Below are 19,999 nucleotides of genomic sequence, written 5' to 3'. Positions count from 1 at the left end.
TAAGATATGCAAAATAAATTTATTCATTGTCAAAAACGTACCATAGCAAAAATAATAATTATTACTAATGGAGTAATTTTAAAATTGAGTATTATTGAGCCTAATCATCTAACTATTAAGATCATCAATATCCGATATCACAAGTCAAAAAAGTTACGCATTTCCAAGTCTCTGTATTAACTAGGAGCAGGGGCAAAAATGGCTATTTCATCATCATTTGCAACAGCTTGCTGACGGCCTTTCTTTTTCGCAGCTAGTAATTGCTTACGAGCTTCCTCCCTTGCTTTCATTAATTCTGAAGATTTAGCAGATCGCTTAGGAGTAGTAGGATTCGACCTAGATACAGCATTTGCCACAGAATGTCGGAACTTAGGTTGCGATGTTGCAGGCTGTAAAATAGAAACACAATCTAAATTTATTTATCAGTAATACTTAAGAAAATGAAAATATTTAATCAGAAATACGGTTTAAAACTGTCAGTTATGTTAAGAGTTGAATGATAATAATTACTGAATTTCAGAGTTTAATATAATAAACTAAAATCTAGTATTTATATTTATTATTACATTACTTTATTCTTTATTTTATATAAATATTTGATATACTGCACTCTTTATATTTAATATAAACAAAATAATATATCTTTACAAACAATGAATTAAAAAAGTTTGTTACAATTACATGGAGTTATATTTTTCAGTTTAATTAAACAAAATGTCATTAAGTAATTACTAGAACTAATATAGACGTTTTTTTAGTTTCTGCTAGTTTTTACCGGTTATAACCAGTTTCTGCCGGCAAAAAGCCAACCCTGGGTGTGACAAACAATACCAAAGCAGGAGAGGAAAAAAAGAATTTATTGAACACAGTTAGCTTATTATTTTTTATCCCCCCAAGTCATGTTTATTTTTAAGTTACCTTAATTACTTGCAACCTTTAAACTATGATCCATTTGTTTTGAAATAGGCATATTGAAATGCATGCACTTGACAATTATACTTTAAACGTATGCTTAAAATAAAAGTGTTGATGTAATGTTACTAGATACAATCATACCTAGATATAATATGATATAATTAATACGCATAAAAAAATGCCTGAGCAAATAACATTTACTGGGGCATGTATTTTAAAACTGACATGCCTGCACTGCATGTAAAAATCTTGAGATGTATCAAGCCTTGACAAATACGCAATTTGGAAAATAAAATTCCACCTGAAGTGAGACTCAAAAATCACAATAAAAATTTTGGGTATGTTTAATTTTACCCAGTGCTTATATCCTGGTCTGTTGATTGATATATTTTTTGTTTCATACCTTTTTGCCCCAAAACAACTATCAAATTGTACTTAAAAACATAAATACTTATTCAATGATTTGGTTAAGGAAAAAATTTTGAAAAAAAAATCAGAAAATAAAAATTTTCTTTTTTTTAAACAAAATTTAAAATTAACAAATTTTAAATTAATTTATAAGAAAAAAATTAAAACATTCAAATCAATCTATTTTAGAAAATGAGTTTTCTTCAAAAAGAATTGCATATAATACAATTCATTATTAGGTTCATCAGGTACTTTTGTCTTAATTTTAACAACAAAAAAAATTCATTCAATTCAAACATTTGTTTTCTTTACAACACTGCAAAAAAAAAAAAAAAATTAATAACTTCTATAGTGTGCTATGTATGACTATGAAATGTTTGATTACAAGTTTTCATTATATAATAAGAAAGCTCAAAACAATTGAAATTATTTCACACTTACTATGGAATTTGAATTAAACTACTTTAACTTTGTCAACAAAAGCAACTAGGTGTAACTTTAAAGAAATAAACAAAAAAATATACATATATCATAACTAGGGCTGCAGGTTTGTCGCGGCGTGAATTTCTGCGAAATTGTCATCTTTTTTCCTAAAATCCGCAAATTTCTCAATATGCCCTGACTTGCGCGAAAATTGCTTAAAATTTGATTTTTTTTTTCATTTATTATTTTTATTAAACAGAATTTTTTATTTCCCTGAACCTTAAATTGAACATGTAAAATTGATTAGATATTTAGGGGAGTGAATCAATAGCAAAATGACATGAAAATAGTTCAGAGATAAGAGATAATCACAATCTTGTCAACTAAGGTGGTCTTTCTACACTTAGGGAGGGCAATTACCTTCCTGAAGTCTGTACGAGTACAAAAGAAATTGGAATCACAAAAGAAGGAAAATGCTATAAATCAAATCTTTGACAGAAAAATTGCTATACATGTTATTGCACTGGGCAATGAAATTTCTACTGCCTTTCTACATATCCAATTAATTTTTCCTAGGCAGCTTCTTGTGATTTCTTACATATGGATCAGTTTCTTAGATGAAGGGGGGGGACTAGTAACTAGTAGTTTGAATGTAGAATGTTTGAGTTTTCACAGCAATTACTTCTTATAAAGCAACGGTCAAGGAAAATTGATTGAGTTTTGGAAATCAAAGACCGAACGCTACAAAATTGGCAAAAGTGGCAATTCGAAGTTTGTCGGTGCCTAAAAACAGCGTTGAGTCAGAAAGATCGTTTTCTAAGTATAAAAAGGTATTAAGTGATGAAAGACGAAGGATAAATGAGAATAATCTGACAATGTACAATACTTTGTACCAAAATTCTGTTCATTTAAATAAAAATATTAACATTGCTTGAAATTCAAAGAAATACTTTTGTTGTGTATTTTTAAGCTTTCTTTATTATTTGCGCAATTTCTGTCTGTTGCATCATTTATATCATAAAAATTTTTTTTTGAATTAGTGTAATTTTCAAACTTTCCCGTGATTTTTCCGCGAATTTGGGGGGTTTTTTCCCACGACAAACTTGCAGCCCTAATCCTTGCAGCCAAACTTGAGCGCTTGTCTAAGTACATCAAAATTTAGGAGAATAATCTGACAATGTACAATACTTTGTACCAAAATTCTGTTCATTTAAATAAAAATATTAACATTGCTTGAAATTCAAAGAAATACGTTTGTTGTGTATTTTTAAGCTTTCTTTATTATTTGCGCAATTTCTGTCTGTTGCATCATTTATATCATAAATTTTTTTTTTTGAATTAGTGTAATTTTCAAACTTTCCCGTGATTTTTCCGCGAATATGGGGGGTTTTTTCCCACGACAAACTTGCAGCCCTAATCATAACACCTATGCGCACTTAATACAAAACATTTAAATTAAGATTTTAATGGAGAATTCATAAAATTTTAAAAAAATTTTTTGCCTTGGATAAGAAAGAACCTTGGGACACAAAATATATTTTAATCAACATTACAATTCAACAAATATAAAAATGTTTATATGCTTGAATAAAAAAGTTACGTAATAAAAGCATTAATGGATGTTGAAATAGTTTCAGCTAATTTGGAAGGACAAAAAGCAAAGTTTGAAGTAGAAAATTCTAACTTGCCTTTTCAGATACTATTTCTTTCCAACCATTGTTTTTCATTGCTTCAATATCTTTGAAAGTAGAAGTTATGTCATCAACTTGAAGCAATACTAAATCCCAAAATCCAGCAAGATCTGAGGCAGTTGTATAGAAAGGCACACCGGGAATTTCTTCCTAATGAAGATGAAAAAAAATTCGAATTTTCTTAAAAGACACAAATAAAAAAAAAAAATAGAGAAATATATGATTGTGTTACTTATAGAACTAATTTTAGTACATAACAGCATAATATATTGGTCACGAAAAAGAGTTTGTTACATGTTGTCAGGATCTGGCTGAATTGAGCGCTTGTCTAAGTACATCAAAATTTAGGACTATCAAATTTAGTACATTTTCAAATATGGAATTTTGTTTTAATATTTATATTAAGATATTATATTTTCTATATTAGCATAGTATGTGTTTACAGGAAGTATAAAATTATTTTCGAAACTAACAGTATATCTTTTTTGAGAGTGATTATCTTAAGCAGTTCTGCTTTTTTTACCCCCATTTGATTGCAAAGCTAATGAAATTTTTACTGTCAAGTATATAATAATGTGAAAGTATAAAATAAAAATAGTTCAGCTACAAAAAATTGAACATTCAGACAAGAGTACATTTTGATTATGATTTAGTCTTTCTGTTCTAATGTAATCAACCAAGTCATTAAGAAAAAAATTAATCTCATCAATTTAGCTTCTCAAAAACTAATTCAGTAAGTATAGTTCAGCTGATTGCATGACAGTTTTCCTCTGATCGTGATATTTGCTATACATGTGACTGAACACTTTATTCTCCAACCTTTACATATTTCACTTCAACTTCCTTAGGAGTATAAATTTCCTATCAAATATAAATATTTAGAGATTATTAAGTGATAAGTTTAAGAGCCAAATTTTAAATTTGAACTAGAGCTTTAATAGGATTTTTAAAAAAAATTAAATGCAAAAATACAATTAACTGCAAAATAATCCTCATTTAAAATATAAATAAGGTAGCGCTTCGTGCTAACGTGTCACAAGTCTGGGATTATATCCTTGGGCCGGGCAAGGTTAACTCATCTCATTAATAAGTCGCTAAATTAATACCAAGCATGTTTGGGGACTTGGGGTTCCATGTTTGCCTGACCATCCAACCCCAACATCTGCTCCTGCACTATAGAACCCAAAGAACCAAAGTCCCAATAGAACCCAAAGTCAAGAAAACTGGGATGGACACAGTAGGCCTAACTCTCCATGGGCTGCTACACCATAGAATTTAGTTTAAAATATAAAGACCAAGTCTCAAATAAATAAAAAATTCTCATGCTTACTATATTCTTCCAACAAAGTCCTCTAAACTGTTCAAACTTTTGCGTCATGAGTAAATTGGCTTTTCCACAAGCAGCACGAATCTTCCCAGATGCTTCCTCTGGGATGCTTGGATTGTTCTTTAGTTCTACCTCCAATTTCTTAACTTCCAACTCAATTTTCTCCTTTTCGATGTCAATTAGGTTTAAAAACTTGTAGCCTTCTCTCTCTGAATCATTAGATTGAGCAATTTTTCTTTTATCACTACTATCAAAAGACTTGATAGGGGGAGGAGTCATGGATTTTACTCTATCACCTATGCAATAAAAATTACAACAAATCACAAACTAGAGAGATAATTCCGAAGTAAATTTAAGATTTAGCTCTGCAACAACATGGATTGCACAGCTACATGCAATCCATGCAGCTGTGTAATCCATAACTGTTAAAGATAATAATAAACTGTTAAAGATAAAAATTTAAAAAAATTGCTTAATTATAAAACATGTTATAAATTATAAAAACATTCTAAACCAAGAAGTTATTCCCTTTGCAAAAGATAAGATGAGAATATTGCCAGAGACTTGATATTAGAACTTCTACTTGGAAATTACTAAATTGTGCATTTTAAATATGTGAAGTAATCAAGGCATAAAATATTCAGGGATCTACAAAATTTAAACATTTCTAGGAACCGGAATGGAATGGAAAATAGAATAAATGCCAATAGCTTTTACAAAATTACAAAAGAATTACTTTTAATTTAATTTTTCAAAAATATGGTATTTACAATACAAATTTAATGCGCACAGAATAATGTAATTATGTGCTTGAAAAAAATTTAAATATTCCTTATAGTTTTTGATGGAAAATACAAAATGTAACCAGCCAGCTAGTTATCTCAGTAACACCACTGTAGAGGTCAATAAGAAAAGTTTTAAACACAACAATTAGAGTTCCAGGGCCCAAGATGACCCTCCATCCCTGAGATAAATAATTTTAATTATTTCATTTTTTAAATAAATTATTTTTTTTATTTGCTTTATGTAGTATGTAATTTACATTAACTTAATTCATTTTGTAGAAAAAAGTTAATTTTATTACAAATTGTTGCTAGATAGTTAGCAATAATATTTCAATTAAAAATAAAAAAAAATAAAAACTACATATATCTAAAAAATTTTAAACATTTTTAGTTTTATTTATTTGCTTACTTCAAAATCTTATGGGTCTTGATTTATCACTATTTCAAACAGTTAACCTTTCCAATTTTTCTTTGTTTTAGCGCCATCTATAATGCAAAATGCATTAACCTACTTCTAAAATAGGGTTAATTTTTTAAGGAGAACCCATATCTGCAATAAAAAAATAGGAGTTTATAATTAAGATAAAAGCCCCAGGGGTGGGAGTGAAAGATAGAGTTTGGTATTGCTGGATAGCTCTTAAAAAATATTGATTTCGTATTAGTTTCACTTTTCGATATGATATATATTTCTTGAGATATTGAACAACTTTCAAACTTTTTTTCTCACCTAGTATATTATCTACAAGGGTATTATTAGCAACGTATTTTTTTCTGATGTCTACTAATTACTAGAGCCAAAGTTGGGAAAGAGATAAATAAAATATCATGTATAAAAATATTATATGGGAATTTATTAACTGTTGTTGACTTACATTCAATTGATTACAATAAATATAAAATGCTTAAATGAAGGCTGGCAATAAAAAAAAATACTTTCACTAAAATAATATATAAATAATAAATATATTCTTACATTCATCATGCCCAACTCCATTAATGATGGGTGAGAAATTTTCTTTTTGTGAAAATACCTGCTTCTCAGAAGTTTGGCGTGATGTATTCAATGGCTTTAACACAGGTTTTTCTTTTTCAGTCTTATTATTAGGAATGTTTCCTTGTTGAAGTTGTTTACGGAAATCTTTATTTAAATGCCTAAAAACAGGGGGACTAACAGAACCTGAAATGCAATAACATTTAGTCAATGTAAGATTAAAATTTCTTGGAAACTATGCTCTTTACGATGACAAACAAAACTAAATTATACAATAAAACAAATCAATGCTTCTTATAGCATTGAAGAAACAAAGAGATCCTTTAAGATCAAAATTTTATTAACTCATTCAAAAAATCATTTATCATTTTTCATTATACATCCAGTATTCAATATTACTGGATGTCTCAAAAAATTTAAATGTTAAAAGCTATTACGCATACAGTAAAGTTTAAACTTAAAAATAAAAAAAGTTTATAACATTAATCCAAAATTAATGTTAAAGCATTTTTTTTTTCAAAACATAAAATACAATACATTTAAAATTGAAAGGAAAGTGTTTTATAAATTTTTATAAAAAATTTATATCATTCAAATAATATTAAATAAAATTCAAACAACAAAATTTCCCACACTATCAGAAGTTCTAGTTATTAGAATAAAATTACAAGGACAGCCAGTTTTATCAAAAGAATTGAAAGTTTTGTATTGGTATTAAAATAGTTGGCAAAATTTGAACTAGAATGAGACTGTACACATTGAAACTATACATATAGTCTATCTAAGCTAAGAACTCCTCCCGCCATAAAGTCTCAGGCCGTCTGGTGCTATGAAAACAAGAATGGCGCATCTTAGAGAGCGTAGCTTCACTCTAGGACTAACACAACAGACCAAAGAAAGAGATTCCCTCTCTCCCGGGGACCCAACCCGAAACTACTCCAAAACATTGACCCTGCACCCCTACTTGAAATAGTCATACCTCATTACCATAATCACCGCCACAGGTGTAGACGAATGCCTCGAGCTCTTATTTTAGACAAACTATAGTTCACCCCAGTTAAATGCAACGACTAAAAAAAATAAACTATTACAATTTAACACATTTTTCAGCACTGTTGGTTTAGGATTTTAAAAAATTATGCCTCATAAGATAAAATATCAACAAAAAAATTTTTTTTAATAGCATGCACACAATTAATTTGCCTTAGAAGATGCCAGAAATGTTGCCATTTAACGTTACCCAGTGGGCACCTGTGAACCTTAATCACTGAGGCGAGCAACATTACCCACACCACACTACCACAGATACCCATTCAAAGGGTGAGTCTCATCACAAAACCAACAGAGGACAGTACAGAATGAAACATATGCCCTGAGGGGGATTTGAACTCGCAACCATTGGGTTCTCAGTCAGGCAGACAAACTGCTTGGCCACCTGGCCGGATTAAATAACCATATGCAAGAAAACATATTAGTGCATAAAGAAAGTGTATATTTAATTCAATAAAGACCCAATTTAATTGAAAATTTTAGTTTTAGCTGTGCATAAGAAACAAAACAAATTTAACTAAATAAATATATACAAGTAAATCTCTTTATTTAATATAAAAACTCCTTGAAACAGTAAACACATTTTATTTTATTTTAAAAGAATCAGAAGAGTAGAAAGAACTTTCAAAATAATCAATTTTGATTTCTTCTATACTTTTGAAAAGAGTACACAATCAAAGGTAAAATTTAAAAGCAATTAAAATTTTTTGCATCAAATCTGGGTATAGAATCACTATATAAACAAGTCAGCAACAAAGAAAACCTATATCAAACTGAATCAATTTTTAAGCATACATGTCCTTTCATTGAGTTTAATTCTGTAACCTGTGGGAGATTTCTAAAATTAAATTCCGTGCTAACCTGCGAATTCGACACGATCTTTCCTTGACTTTTTGCAATTCTGTAATCAAATCATTTACCTTGCATTTGGCGTGCATAAACATCCTTGTTTTTTGATTTCACACTCTGTGGGGAATTTCTAAAAAATTAAATTCTATGCTTAACTTGTTAACTGGGTATGAGGAAATATTTCAATATACACAAACTACTACTGAAATGGAAATGACATTTTTTGTAATGTAAATCACTTGAGAAAAAAAAGCAATAACACAGAAAGTAGGACATAGAGGATGATTTTTTTTCCTCAAATTAAATTGACGCAATTATTTTTGATTATTTGCTTGATGCAGGTTTGCAGCAAAAAATAAAATTTTTTTTGAAAGTTTCAACTTTTTCTTTTAAAAAAAGTCATTTGTTTTAATTTACTTACTAATTTAATTATCTGCCCTCCTATGAATTTAGACTATAAGCAAATTTATTATTTTGGGCATTCTTAACTGAAGTTATATTAACACGTTGAGCACTGTGACAGCCATCGGAGGCTGACACTGGACTTTCCATTTAGTCCGCATCAACAACCGGTGGCTGACACTGAAATTACATTTAGTCTGCATCAACCACCGGTGGCTGACACTGAAATTACATTTAGGCCGCGAAAAACAGCTGGCTAACAGCGTATAACATGATATAGAACTATAAAATCACTCTTTTATGGAATTGCAGAAAATTTATTCAAAATTTACTTAATTATTGTGATTCTTGGTTTAATAAATTCAATTTAGTAGATTTTTATCTACCACTATTTTTAAGCAATTTGTAGTCTTATATAATTCACCACTTTTGTCAGATATGTCATGATAAACCTTCTAAAAAAATAGCAAAATTCGTCTAATATTTGCAAATTTAGTGTGCAGTTATTTACCGTGGCCAGATGGGCATGACATGTAAAATTAGTGTGGCGCTCAACCTGTTAACCCTGTAGGTACTATTTTGGGAAATGTTGGCAAACGTTATAGATGACAGATATTTCAGACTTCATAGAGGGCCCAAAAAGAAATCAGGAAATTTTTATCAATTATATACACATTTCAGATTTTTTTTATAAAAAGGCAAACTTTATAAAAAAATACAATTTGCTCCACTAAGAGCAATAAAAACATTTTTTATTGTAAATGAATCATAAAATTACTATTTTTATCAGAATTACTCTGTTTAAAACAGAGTTTTAATAGCTTCCTATATTTTATAAATACTGAAAAACCCATAAAAAATTTAAAGCAATATGTAGAAAATTTTCATAGAACTGTTGCATTAATAAAAAAATAACCGGTATCAATTAGATATTATTCTCTCATACCAACAAATAATTAAAATTTGTAACTGAATTCAAGATTTCTATGTCAAACAATTTTAAATTAGGGTTTCAATAATCTAGAAATGAAAACAGTGAATATCCAAACCCAACATTCTTGTACAGTTACAAAAAGAATTTTAGTGGATGATTCTTCAAATCATCATCTAAAAATTATATGATAGGAATACTATAGTGTTGATTGGATTAGATTATTTTTAAAATGGAATGAAAGAGATGAACCATGAATTGGAAAACTGGAAAAGTCCACCCTACAAAATTTATTACTGCATTTGTTTAAAGTAAAATAATATGTGAATGACCTCTTGAATTCATCACCATAAAAATTTGATAAATAATTTTTAGCAGAGTTTCTCTTTCCAAAAAAGATTTAAACAATAAAACTTGTGGGCAAGGCTATATGCCCAAATTAAGTATTTATTTAAACCATCTCTAAGTTGGTCAATCAAAATATATCAAATAAGTAAGGACCAAGAAATGAAATCAAATAAGAACCAACAAACCAAGTCAAATCAAAATAAATAAGAACCAACAAACCAAGTCCGCAAAATAAATAAGGATCAACTCATTTTTAAATCATCAAACTAAAAAGATTCAACTAGTTCCATCAAACTGCTTTTCTGAAACTTCAGGCAAAAATTTCAAAAACGTCTTTCATAAGTCTCAGTTAATATGAGAAAATACATGAACAAGTTTAAAAAACAACACAGCTTTTTTTTCAGAATTAAATAGTAAATCCAAAAACTTAAAAAATGATTTTAAAAAAATTTTAAGACAACGAAAGAAACGAACAATAAAAAATGCAACAATACTAATTATTATTAAATAATTTTCTATAGTACAAAGTTTAGGGCAATTTTGTGAAAGTTGGCCAAACAACTTTATTTTTTGAACAATTTGGAGCTAAGAAAGCTAAAATTGGAACAGGTTTGTAACAATTTAGTAAAAAGCACATTTTAAATAAAGATGGAACAGTGACGGTGAATCGGAACCTTGATATAATTTTGGTTAATATAATTTACGCCATTTGTACAGTTTTGGAAAATGTACAAAAATCAATTGGAAGGAACTTAATTAAGCAATACACAATTGAACATGCATCAGCACTCAAACTATGTTTGAGTCATTAATTCAACATGGCTTGAAAAACTTTCTTAAAACTAATTATTTTTAAACAATTTGGAACTCTTATGATTTGAAAGAGGGTTTAAGCAACTAATAAAGTATGTTTAGATATAGCGTAACAGCTGCGAAAAATTAGAATGCTATTTAAATTTTGCATAAAATAACTTACACCTTAAATACATTTTTTAGATATTGCATAGAAACTAAATAGTTCCAGAAAACCAATAGAACAAACAATGCCTGAAAATAAATACACATGTACTATATTAGAAAAAGCTGATTGATCATAACACACATAAATGAAAAAGTTGAATACCTGTATGACTTTTTCCATTAAGAACTGGAGTAATACTGTTATCACCATTATTCACAACAGAGTCCTTAGTTTTGTTACTATTTTTGAGACTAATGTTAACTTCTTCACCTACAGTCCTCCCGTACAAACTCTCAATCCGCTGTTGTACTAGGGACTTAGTACCACCATTACCAACTTCTTTTGCAAGTAACAAACTATCATTACCAACTCCATTGGATGTGGGCTTTTTAGATGGAGAGGTAACTTCTGTCCTTTCAGCAATAGAAGAATGTCCATTGCTTAACGATAACTCTGTAATATATTTCTTACTAGATTTTAGAGGAATTTGTAACTGTTTGCTAACAGTAACATGTCTTGATTCGGTGTAAATACTTTGCATGGTTCCGTTGCAATCGGACTGACTGCGAGAATATTTACAGTTCGAGTGATGATCGAAAGAGTCTTTACGATTCATGTCTGCTAGCATGCTAGGCTCTAGGCTAGATTTTCTAAAAGAGTTACGAGCTGGACTATTTTCTCTACTACGGCAAAAACGGCTGTAACTGGTATACCCGTTGATGGCACAGCTGATGCTCACATATGAAGGTAGCTTGATTTCAGCAATACTGCACTCCTTTTTCTCATCAGGTTTAAAACCATTCGTCAATGGTTTATCCTCAGAAGATCTGCAAAAAAGAACAAAAGATAAAATATCAAAAAACGATAATAAAATGAAACACTGCTTACAATATATGATTACTTTTATATGAAATGTTTATATAAATTAATTAAATTCAGATTATACTGAAGACTATTCATTCGTGTCTAAAAACATATATTTTCAGCAAATGTGAATAGATAATCATCAGTATAAATGACTAATTGGGTGGATGAAGGTTTTAAATAATATTTTTATAAAATTGAGTAATGGTCCTTTTGAATGAGAAAATAAAGATTATGCCTTTATTTCTTGACACCAAGCTTCCAATTGGTAAATTTATAAATAATCAGCAATTTTTTTTGATTAATTGTTTGATGCATGCAGCATTTTAATATATTGCCAAAACAGAAGGTTTCAAAGGTTGTTCTTTATTCTTGCAATTGGAACCTTAAACTTTCAAAAAGTATCACTTGGTACCTTCATTCACTGACATATTTGAAGACTTAATAAAATTAAAAAATTAGCACTGCACAGTAAAACAAAATGAAAATAAGATAATTCCTAAGGAAATCTCAATTTTTTTCCCCTTCAAAAATCTGATTAAGTAGAACCTTATCTTCAAAATCAATTTCAGGGTTCATTATAAAAAATTAGAAAAAAATTGTAAATGATATTACTAATATTGTTTAACTAACATTGTTTCTATTATAATTTAGCATTGGATGCATTCTCACTTTCAATTCACTTTCACATTCACTTTCAATCATCAATTTCAGGGTTCATTATAAAATAATAGAAAAGAGTTGTAAATGATATTACTAATATTGTTAAACTAACATTGTTTCAATTGTAATTTAGCATTGGATGCATCCGCACTTAATATATTTGAAAAATTCCCTAGTTTTAGTATATCTAACACTTCCATAATATAGCGTTAGGAATGAAAATTAATAATTACACTAACTTTTCTTGAAATAAAAGGCTGTTTTGATTTTTTTAAACTTCTTTACTCAATATAAAAGATCATATAAAAAAGGAGATTTTACAATATTTTCATTAAAAAAAATTAGTATTTAATTACAATATTTAACAGCTTAACTGGTCAAAATGATACAAAAATTTAATGGGTCGTTAATTTTCAATGGTGAGCTCTTTCTACACCACATGACAAAAATAATATTTCAAAATTTTATAAAAATCTTAAAATAATTTTCTTTGAAATAAATAAAAAACCATGACAAATCACTGTCCAATCAATTCATCATCTTCAAAATAATAAATAAAAAGCAAAAACAAATCATTGATCAGACAAAATAATACTAACTTTTTGTCTTGTTGATACTAACCATATTTCAATGCATGTAACTAAACTATTTTATATACAATTTATGTTGCACATAAATAAAATGTCATTAAAATTGTAGCTAGTTTTCATATGTGAATATGGCTAATTAGCCTTCATGAACAATAAAATAAACACAATTGTAAATGGCATTGCAATAACGATTTTCGAATTGTTCATTATTTTTAATTACCATTATTATGTCTGATTATTTATCATTTTGAATACAATAAGCATAGATTTTTTTAATTTTAAAAATATATGTATACATATTTTTTTTTTCTAATGAACTTTATTAAACGAAATCCACAAGTGAAAAAAAAAATTTATGGAATCTGCCATATTATCTGGATTTCAATGTACCAATGGTATATTAATAAATAATGGTATACCAACTTAATGGTACACCTAGTAAATTAGAGCTTTTGCAAAGTTGTGAGGTTACCAGAATGCTTTTAAGACTCCAAAGATTGCAAGCTTTAAAATTTATGGCACATTTTAGTAAAAATCTAAGAATATCTACCTAATGCTAAGCTAATTTGTTCGACATAGAGTTAAAAGAAATAAAAAATAAACACAATTTTAATTTGTAGTCTATGACTTGAATGATTAGCTGCATTATCTAGGGTTAATAGGAAAAAAAATGCAGTTCAGAACCTTTGTTCTGAAGAAGGCCCATCAGCGTGCAGATCACCATTTCTTGCCACTTCAGGGATGGACGGCGTGATACCATTACTAAGTAAAGTACATTCTGAAGCAGTGAGATCTTTTGCCATAAAGTGGTCACTGGAATCAAAATCTAAAGAACAAGCACCTATAGATTCTACAGAAGCCATTTTTTGGTAAACCTTAAGTCTTTGCTGGTCATGAAAAGATTTGTTAGGCAAGCTTAGAGTTTTAGGCGGTTGGGCTCGCTTCAAAGCACAGCTGGAAATAAAATGTTAGTCATATAAGCAAGTTATTTGTTAGAGTTAATGAAAACAAATCAAATGTTATTTAAGAAGAGGAATGAATAAAAGCATGTATATAAGCTATTTATTAATATGCAATTAATTCAGATACAGGAAGTCACTATCATACACATAAGTACTTCTTAAAATTTTTATTAATCCTTCAAAACAAAATCAAAGGTAGTAATTAACATTTTAAAAGTTCATTCCCTTTAAACAAAAATGTACTAAAAAATGTCTCCAAACTATTATAAAATCACCAATTCTAAGCCAGACTAAGTAACTGGGATAAAAAAAAAATTATTTAAATGTATAAAGCTTGATTTTAATGTAAAGCTTTACTAATAACTTGGAAAAGGTCACACTTTTAACAGGTAGATGTGACTCAAGAAAATAAGGGTCTAGTGACTTAGTCATAATAATCATAACATCCATTTAGTCATAATAATCTGTCATGGATATAAGTAAGTGGTATTTAGAAAGATTAAAATTTTATAATTACTGATTTTCAGGAAAAAAATTTATGTTGAATTAATTATGTAAAGAATAAGTGTTGGATAAAATAATCTCAGCTTTATTTTACAACCAGGAAGTGTGATTTTTGAGAACTAAAACTCACGTCATGTGACTCATCGCATGTATCCTTTCAAAGTCTAAATATTAATTGAATATAAATGTTATGTTTTATGTTTTACTACTCTTCGTTTTTCAGATTCATATATCTTCAACTGAGGGAGAAGTCTTATCCTTTCTTACTGCTTGTAAAAATGTTTTATCAAAATGAATCATTAAATTTCTATATTGTTTAAAAAAATGCTTCTTTAATGATGCTAGTTTAACTCATTCACAAATTAATAAATACATCAAAGTACTTATTTTCAGCTATTGATCAAACTCATCGCCTTTAAAAGATCTACTACCTTTTTCCTATCAATAAGCAGTTTATGTTTAACTCTAAATAACTAATTATTTGAAGACTAAATTTGAAGACAGCCTACTAATTATTTGAAGACAGCCTTTCTGTCCCACTCAATTTTGATTCATTAATATAAAAAAAATAAAGCAATAATTGTAACCATCTTTTGGAACCGAGCACAAAATAAAGCGAAACTCATAATTAATCTTCCATTTTTACAATTTAACAAGACATAAAACTAAAAATGAATATGTTAGTACATCAAACCGATTATTTTCTATCTAAACCAGATCCTTAATAAATTTAAACCATTTTGCTACTAAAATTAAATGAAAAACAAACGTCACTTCAGTTTTAACTATGACTAACCCTGTCCATCATAATGATTTAATTCAATAATTTATACTGAAAACTCTAATTGGAAATTACAATCAATTATTGAGCATATAAAAAAAACATAACAGTACCTTTCAGGTGGACAATTGCCTTTTTTAAGGCAGGAGCAACAATCCTTATGAGAATGTACAGTGAGATAATTAATGATTTTTACATGCAACATTTCAATGTGTATGTCCATTCTCTCTCAAGGTACGCAAGAAAGTGAACCGCCCAAAGGAAAGTGCAATGAAATTGTGTGGGGTTTAAACCCTCAAGGTTAGATCAAAGTAACAGATGTCAGGCCCACACAAAATAATGCTCTTCAAATACCAATTGAGATCAAGGTCATATTTACTTCTAATCAATTTATGTTAAATAATCTAATCTAAAAGCATGATATTTATCTTGATGCATTTTAAAAGTTTAAAAAATAATAGTAAATTTTAAAAACATTATTAATCTTATATTCATAATTAATGAATAGGTCCATTTGAAATGTGTAGTAACAAATATATGGTAACAAATAGATGGTGGTAGTTCTCAACAAAATATTTCATGCTATAGAGTGAAATAGTGCATAAATTATCAATTGTTTATATTTGTGAATTTTAATACCATAGATACTATACTACAAACATTAGACAATTGATACTAAATATTTAATTTAGAAAAAAAATGAAGAAACGAATGAATAGAACTAAATATACTTATCTTCCAATAATTCTTTAAAAATTTGATTTGAAAATTTTAAATAACAAAATGGAAGGTTATTGTCAAGCATACTGATGGAAGAATAAAAAAAGGTAAGTTATACATTTTTAGAATAATTGTATTTCTTAAAATGAACTGTTTAGGACTAAATAGCTTTTTCAATGTAAGAATGCCTAAAGTTAATATTCAAAAATCTTGCTTTCTCAAGAAAACTGCTATCTTGATAAGCTTTACCAATTAACAGAAAATTATGTTTAAAAATAAATATTTAAAAATTAATATAAAGATATATTTATGCTTAAATAAACTCCACATCGATCAAATTTTTTAACTTCTAGTTAAGAATGATAAATATATGTAATAGATTCAATTATCTACACCAGAATAAATATTCATTACTGTATGTTTTTTAGATAAGGGGAAGAAATAAATAAATTAGCAAAACCAGGAAGAAAAAAAGACTGCAGGTAACCGATTAATTATCAACAAAAAAAGGAGAAATTGAATTTTGCAGTCTGCAAAATCTATGTATTAAAATGTATTCTAAATGTATCTATGTATTCTAAATTAAAGAATAAGATTACCACAGTTTTGAAAGGGTGCAAAGACTACATTGATCATAAGGTTTAAATTCCATTTTAGAATGATAAATGAACATAAATTATCCAATTTAAAGAATTCTTGAATTGAAAGAAAGAAGAATTGAAGAACGTTTTTAATCATTGGACAATATTATTGGACAATAAAGCTCAGAACTGAGCTGTGGAAAGAGTCATTGTCATGGAGTAGCAAAATTTCCTGTCAGCATGACAGTAGGAAGCTTTGTAAACTTCACAAATCTGCCAGTGAATGTATGCAGCAGGCAGGTCTTTTTGCACACTAAAAATGCTTTACAGACCGTACCTGATATGCAGCAGGTGATTTGTTAAACTTGAACATTTTAAAGACACAGAACTGACCGTACACATTATCTACACAACTGTACAGTTGTTCCCAAAGGAATGCCAGAGCATGACGCAAACACTCGTTGAAGGCACGCGTAACCTATTAATGTGCACCACAAAATGACCCTTACTTAAAAAAACAACCATCGTATGTTCTTGAACTAATTAACCAAAACTAGCATCTGCATCATTTCATTGCTCATTTCTTCACATTATTAATCTTTTTTTCTTCGTATCTAATATAGTAATACTTTCATTCTTGATATTTCTTGAGAAGTACTAGAATGACATCCATCATCAAAAGTTAAAGACATTAGTTTAAAAAAATTTAAACTTTGAAAGAATGAAACTAAAAAATTTAATCTAAAATATATTATGGCAAGGCAAGAGACGTATCAAAGGAAATTTTTATTCTTGGGACCTCTATTACTAGGCAATTGAAATACACATTTACCTGAGAATTTATTTTTAAACACTTTTTATGGAATGCTCTTTTTTTAACCCACTTTCAGCCGAAGGTGCACTGTTTCAATAAATATTCTTTTGTTAATAGTGTGATAAATGTTTCTCCAATTATAATATTCAGCTATTTTTCAGGGTTTGGATGACAGCTATAAAATATTAGTAATTCAATTGGTAAAAACACTTTCTCTTAAAATATTTTCAAACTATTCTAGTTGAAACAATTATTGACTGATTCTACATTTCGAAAATGAATAACTATTCTACTTGAGATTAATCTTACTTTTTTTTTTCTTGATGGATTAAGGTTCCAAGTTCCGTACACAAAATAAAACAAATGTAATGAAAAACTACTATTTAAATGAATGTTTTATTCCTGATTTGGTCTGCCTATGCTCCATTTTATTTCTTAATAATAATTATATTTCTTTTAACATATTTTTCATGCACAAAACTTTGTGTCTTATTGAAAGTAATTAAAGTATGTTTAAAAGAAAATACCATATTCTATAAAATTTCTATGCTTGGTCTAAAATGGGCTGATAAAACCATCCAGAACAGGACATATAAATAAAACCAATTCAATACAACACACATTTATGACTCAAATTTAACAAAATTTACATTCTCAGATTTTAAAAAAAAAATGCTTACCTGTCTTCTAAAACAGATGAAAGACTTGAATTAGAGCTTCTACTATTAGGTATTCGCAAGAGATAACTTATGTCAGCAGAATGCCTCAATGACCTCTAAAAAATTATTTTTAAATATATATAATTCTGAACTATCATCAACTAATTTATTATTTTCAATATTAAATATTTCTTAATTCAATTCTTTCATATGCATACAAACCATGAAATTTAGATGAAAGGTTACAAGAATACTTGATAAAATTAGATAAGTTTTAAGAAAATATATATTAGAACAAAATCCTACATGTTTTAATAACAATTTTTATGATGGCGGCCTTAAAACTATGTTCGAGAAAACTCTGCCGGTGTTCTGGATTAAAGTCATGGCATAATACCCAGAGATTGCCACCACAGCACTTATATCCCTATTGTCATTTCCGACAACATATCTGTGTGAAGAGGGGTTTTCTGCAGTAGCAGCAACCAAAACAAAGCAACGGAATAAACTGAACCTAAGCAACACACTTCACTTGTCTCTGATTACCCCCCATATGGAACAGTCTAATTGCAAAGAAACAAGCTCAGGGTTCTCATTGAGTTAACGTTCCAGTAAGTTAAAATGCTAAATCACTTTATATTTATTTTTTGGTGTAACTGTATTTTGTTTTGAAGGCTTGTTTAAATACAATCAAATTAAACTTAATAAATCAAAATAATCTAAAACATAAACAATCAACGCCCCCCCCCCTAAGCGGGCAGTGGTAAAATTATCAATCGTTGACAGGTCCGCAGTGATAAAAAGGTTGGGAAACACTGCTATAAAGCACATAGTAAATCATATTATAAGTGCTTTATAAAAATTATTACAGAAGCATATATATATGATTCTGTAATTATTTTTAATTACTTAGTATAAAATATAGCAAACCATTATATAAACCATATATATACAAGGAGTGCACAAAATGCATTACTAACATAAATTTAGTGTTTAACTACACTGAATTTTATATATTTTGGTAAAAGATTTTAAATGCATGGCCAACAAGAGTTTCAAGTCAAGAAAATAGTAGGTATAGCTGACAAGTACAAACATGATTCAGTAATTACTTTTAATAACAGAGAGCAAAATATAGCAAACCATTACATAAAAACCATGCATATTTGAAGTGCAAACCAGCAATTCACACCTCTTACACTTAAATTGAAATTAAAATGAAATGATAACTACAACTCTGCTAAATTTTTCAAAACTGATTGTGTTCTCATTTTTATGAAGCAAAGGAATCTTTTGGATACAAATATTATCCTAGAGTTTAAGGCAGAAACTTTTTCTTTCTCCTTTTCTTCCAATAATTCATCAATAATTTTTCCATTGTGTATCAAGGGGAGTAAATTGATACATTTTAATTTTCTCGATACGTAGCTAGACGCAGTTGTAAAACTAATGCACGGGAAATAAGCTACACCCTAATCATTAAACCTTTTAGTTATAACATAAATAGTTATTTCAGGGAATTTCCAACCATTAATCAATGTAAATAAGTGTTACTGAATAAAAGGAGCATTTCAAGGTCATTAACATAAAAGTAGTACCATTTTCAAAATTCGTGTAAATTTACTAATTTAAGGTGCAAAAGAAAAATTAAAGAAAACATTTTTCAACAGAATTACGCTTAAAATAAATTAAATTCAAAGATTTATTTAAAAATGGGTGTAACTGTAAAACCATACATATTTTTACTTAGATGAAATTAAAAACCTGCTATAACTTATAT

General features: G+C 28.5%; 1 protein-coding gene across 2 annotated transcripts in view; it reads right to left on the bottom strand.

Annotated features, from left to right (window-relative positions):
* LOC107447953 (uncharacterized) overlaps nucleotides 1-19,999 on the bottom strand; it is a 63,593-nt gene continuing 43,594 nt past the window's right edge. Inside the window, exons 4-10 of one of the 2 annotated variants that reach the window (XM_043044280.3) lie at nucleotides 18,241-18,335; nucleotides 13,883-14,152; nucleotides 11,244-11,908; nucleotides 6,523-6,726; nucleotides 4,768-5,060; nucleotides 3,435-3,587; nucleotides 1-389 (exon numbers count right to left, since the gene is read on the bottom strand). In XM_043044280.3, the coding sequence (XP_042900214.1) occupies nucleotides 177-389; nucleotides 3,435-3,587; nucleotides 4,768-5,060; nucleotides 6,523-6,726; nucleotides 11,244-11,908; nucleotides 13,883-14,152; nucleotides 18,241-18,335 (1,893 nt within the window). In that variant the 3' untranslated portion in view covers nucleotides 1-176. The remainder of the gene's footprint in view (nucleotides 390-3,434; nucleotides 3,588-4,767; nucleotides 5,061-6,522; nucleotides 6,727-11,243; nucleotides 11,909-13,882; nucleotides 14,153-18,240; nucleotides 18,336-19,999) is intronic. The other variant, XM_087152041.1, reaches the window with a different exon arrangement.

This window comes from Parasteatoda tepidariorum, chromosome 9 (assembly GCF_982258835.1).
Source record: "Parasteatoda tepidariorum strain Cologne lab strain chromosome 9, Ptep-v5.0, whole genome shotgun sequence".
NCBI classification, from domain to species: domain Eukaryota; kingdom Metazoa; phylum Arthropoda; class Arachnida; order Araneae; family Theridiidae; genus Parasteatoda; species Parasteatoda tepidariorum.
This window is presented reverse-complemented; position numbering and strand designations above follow the sequence as displayed.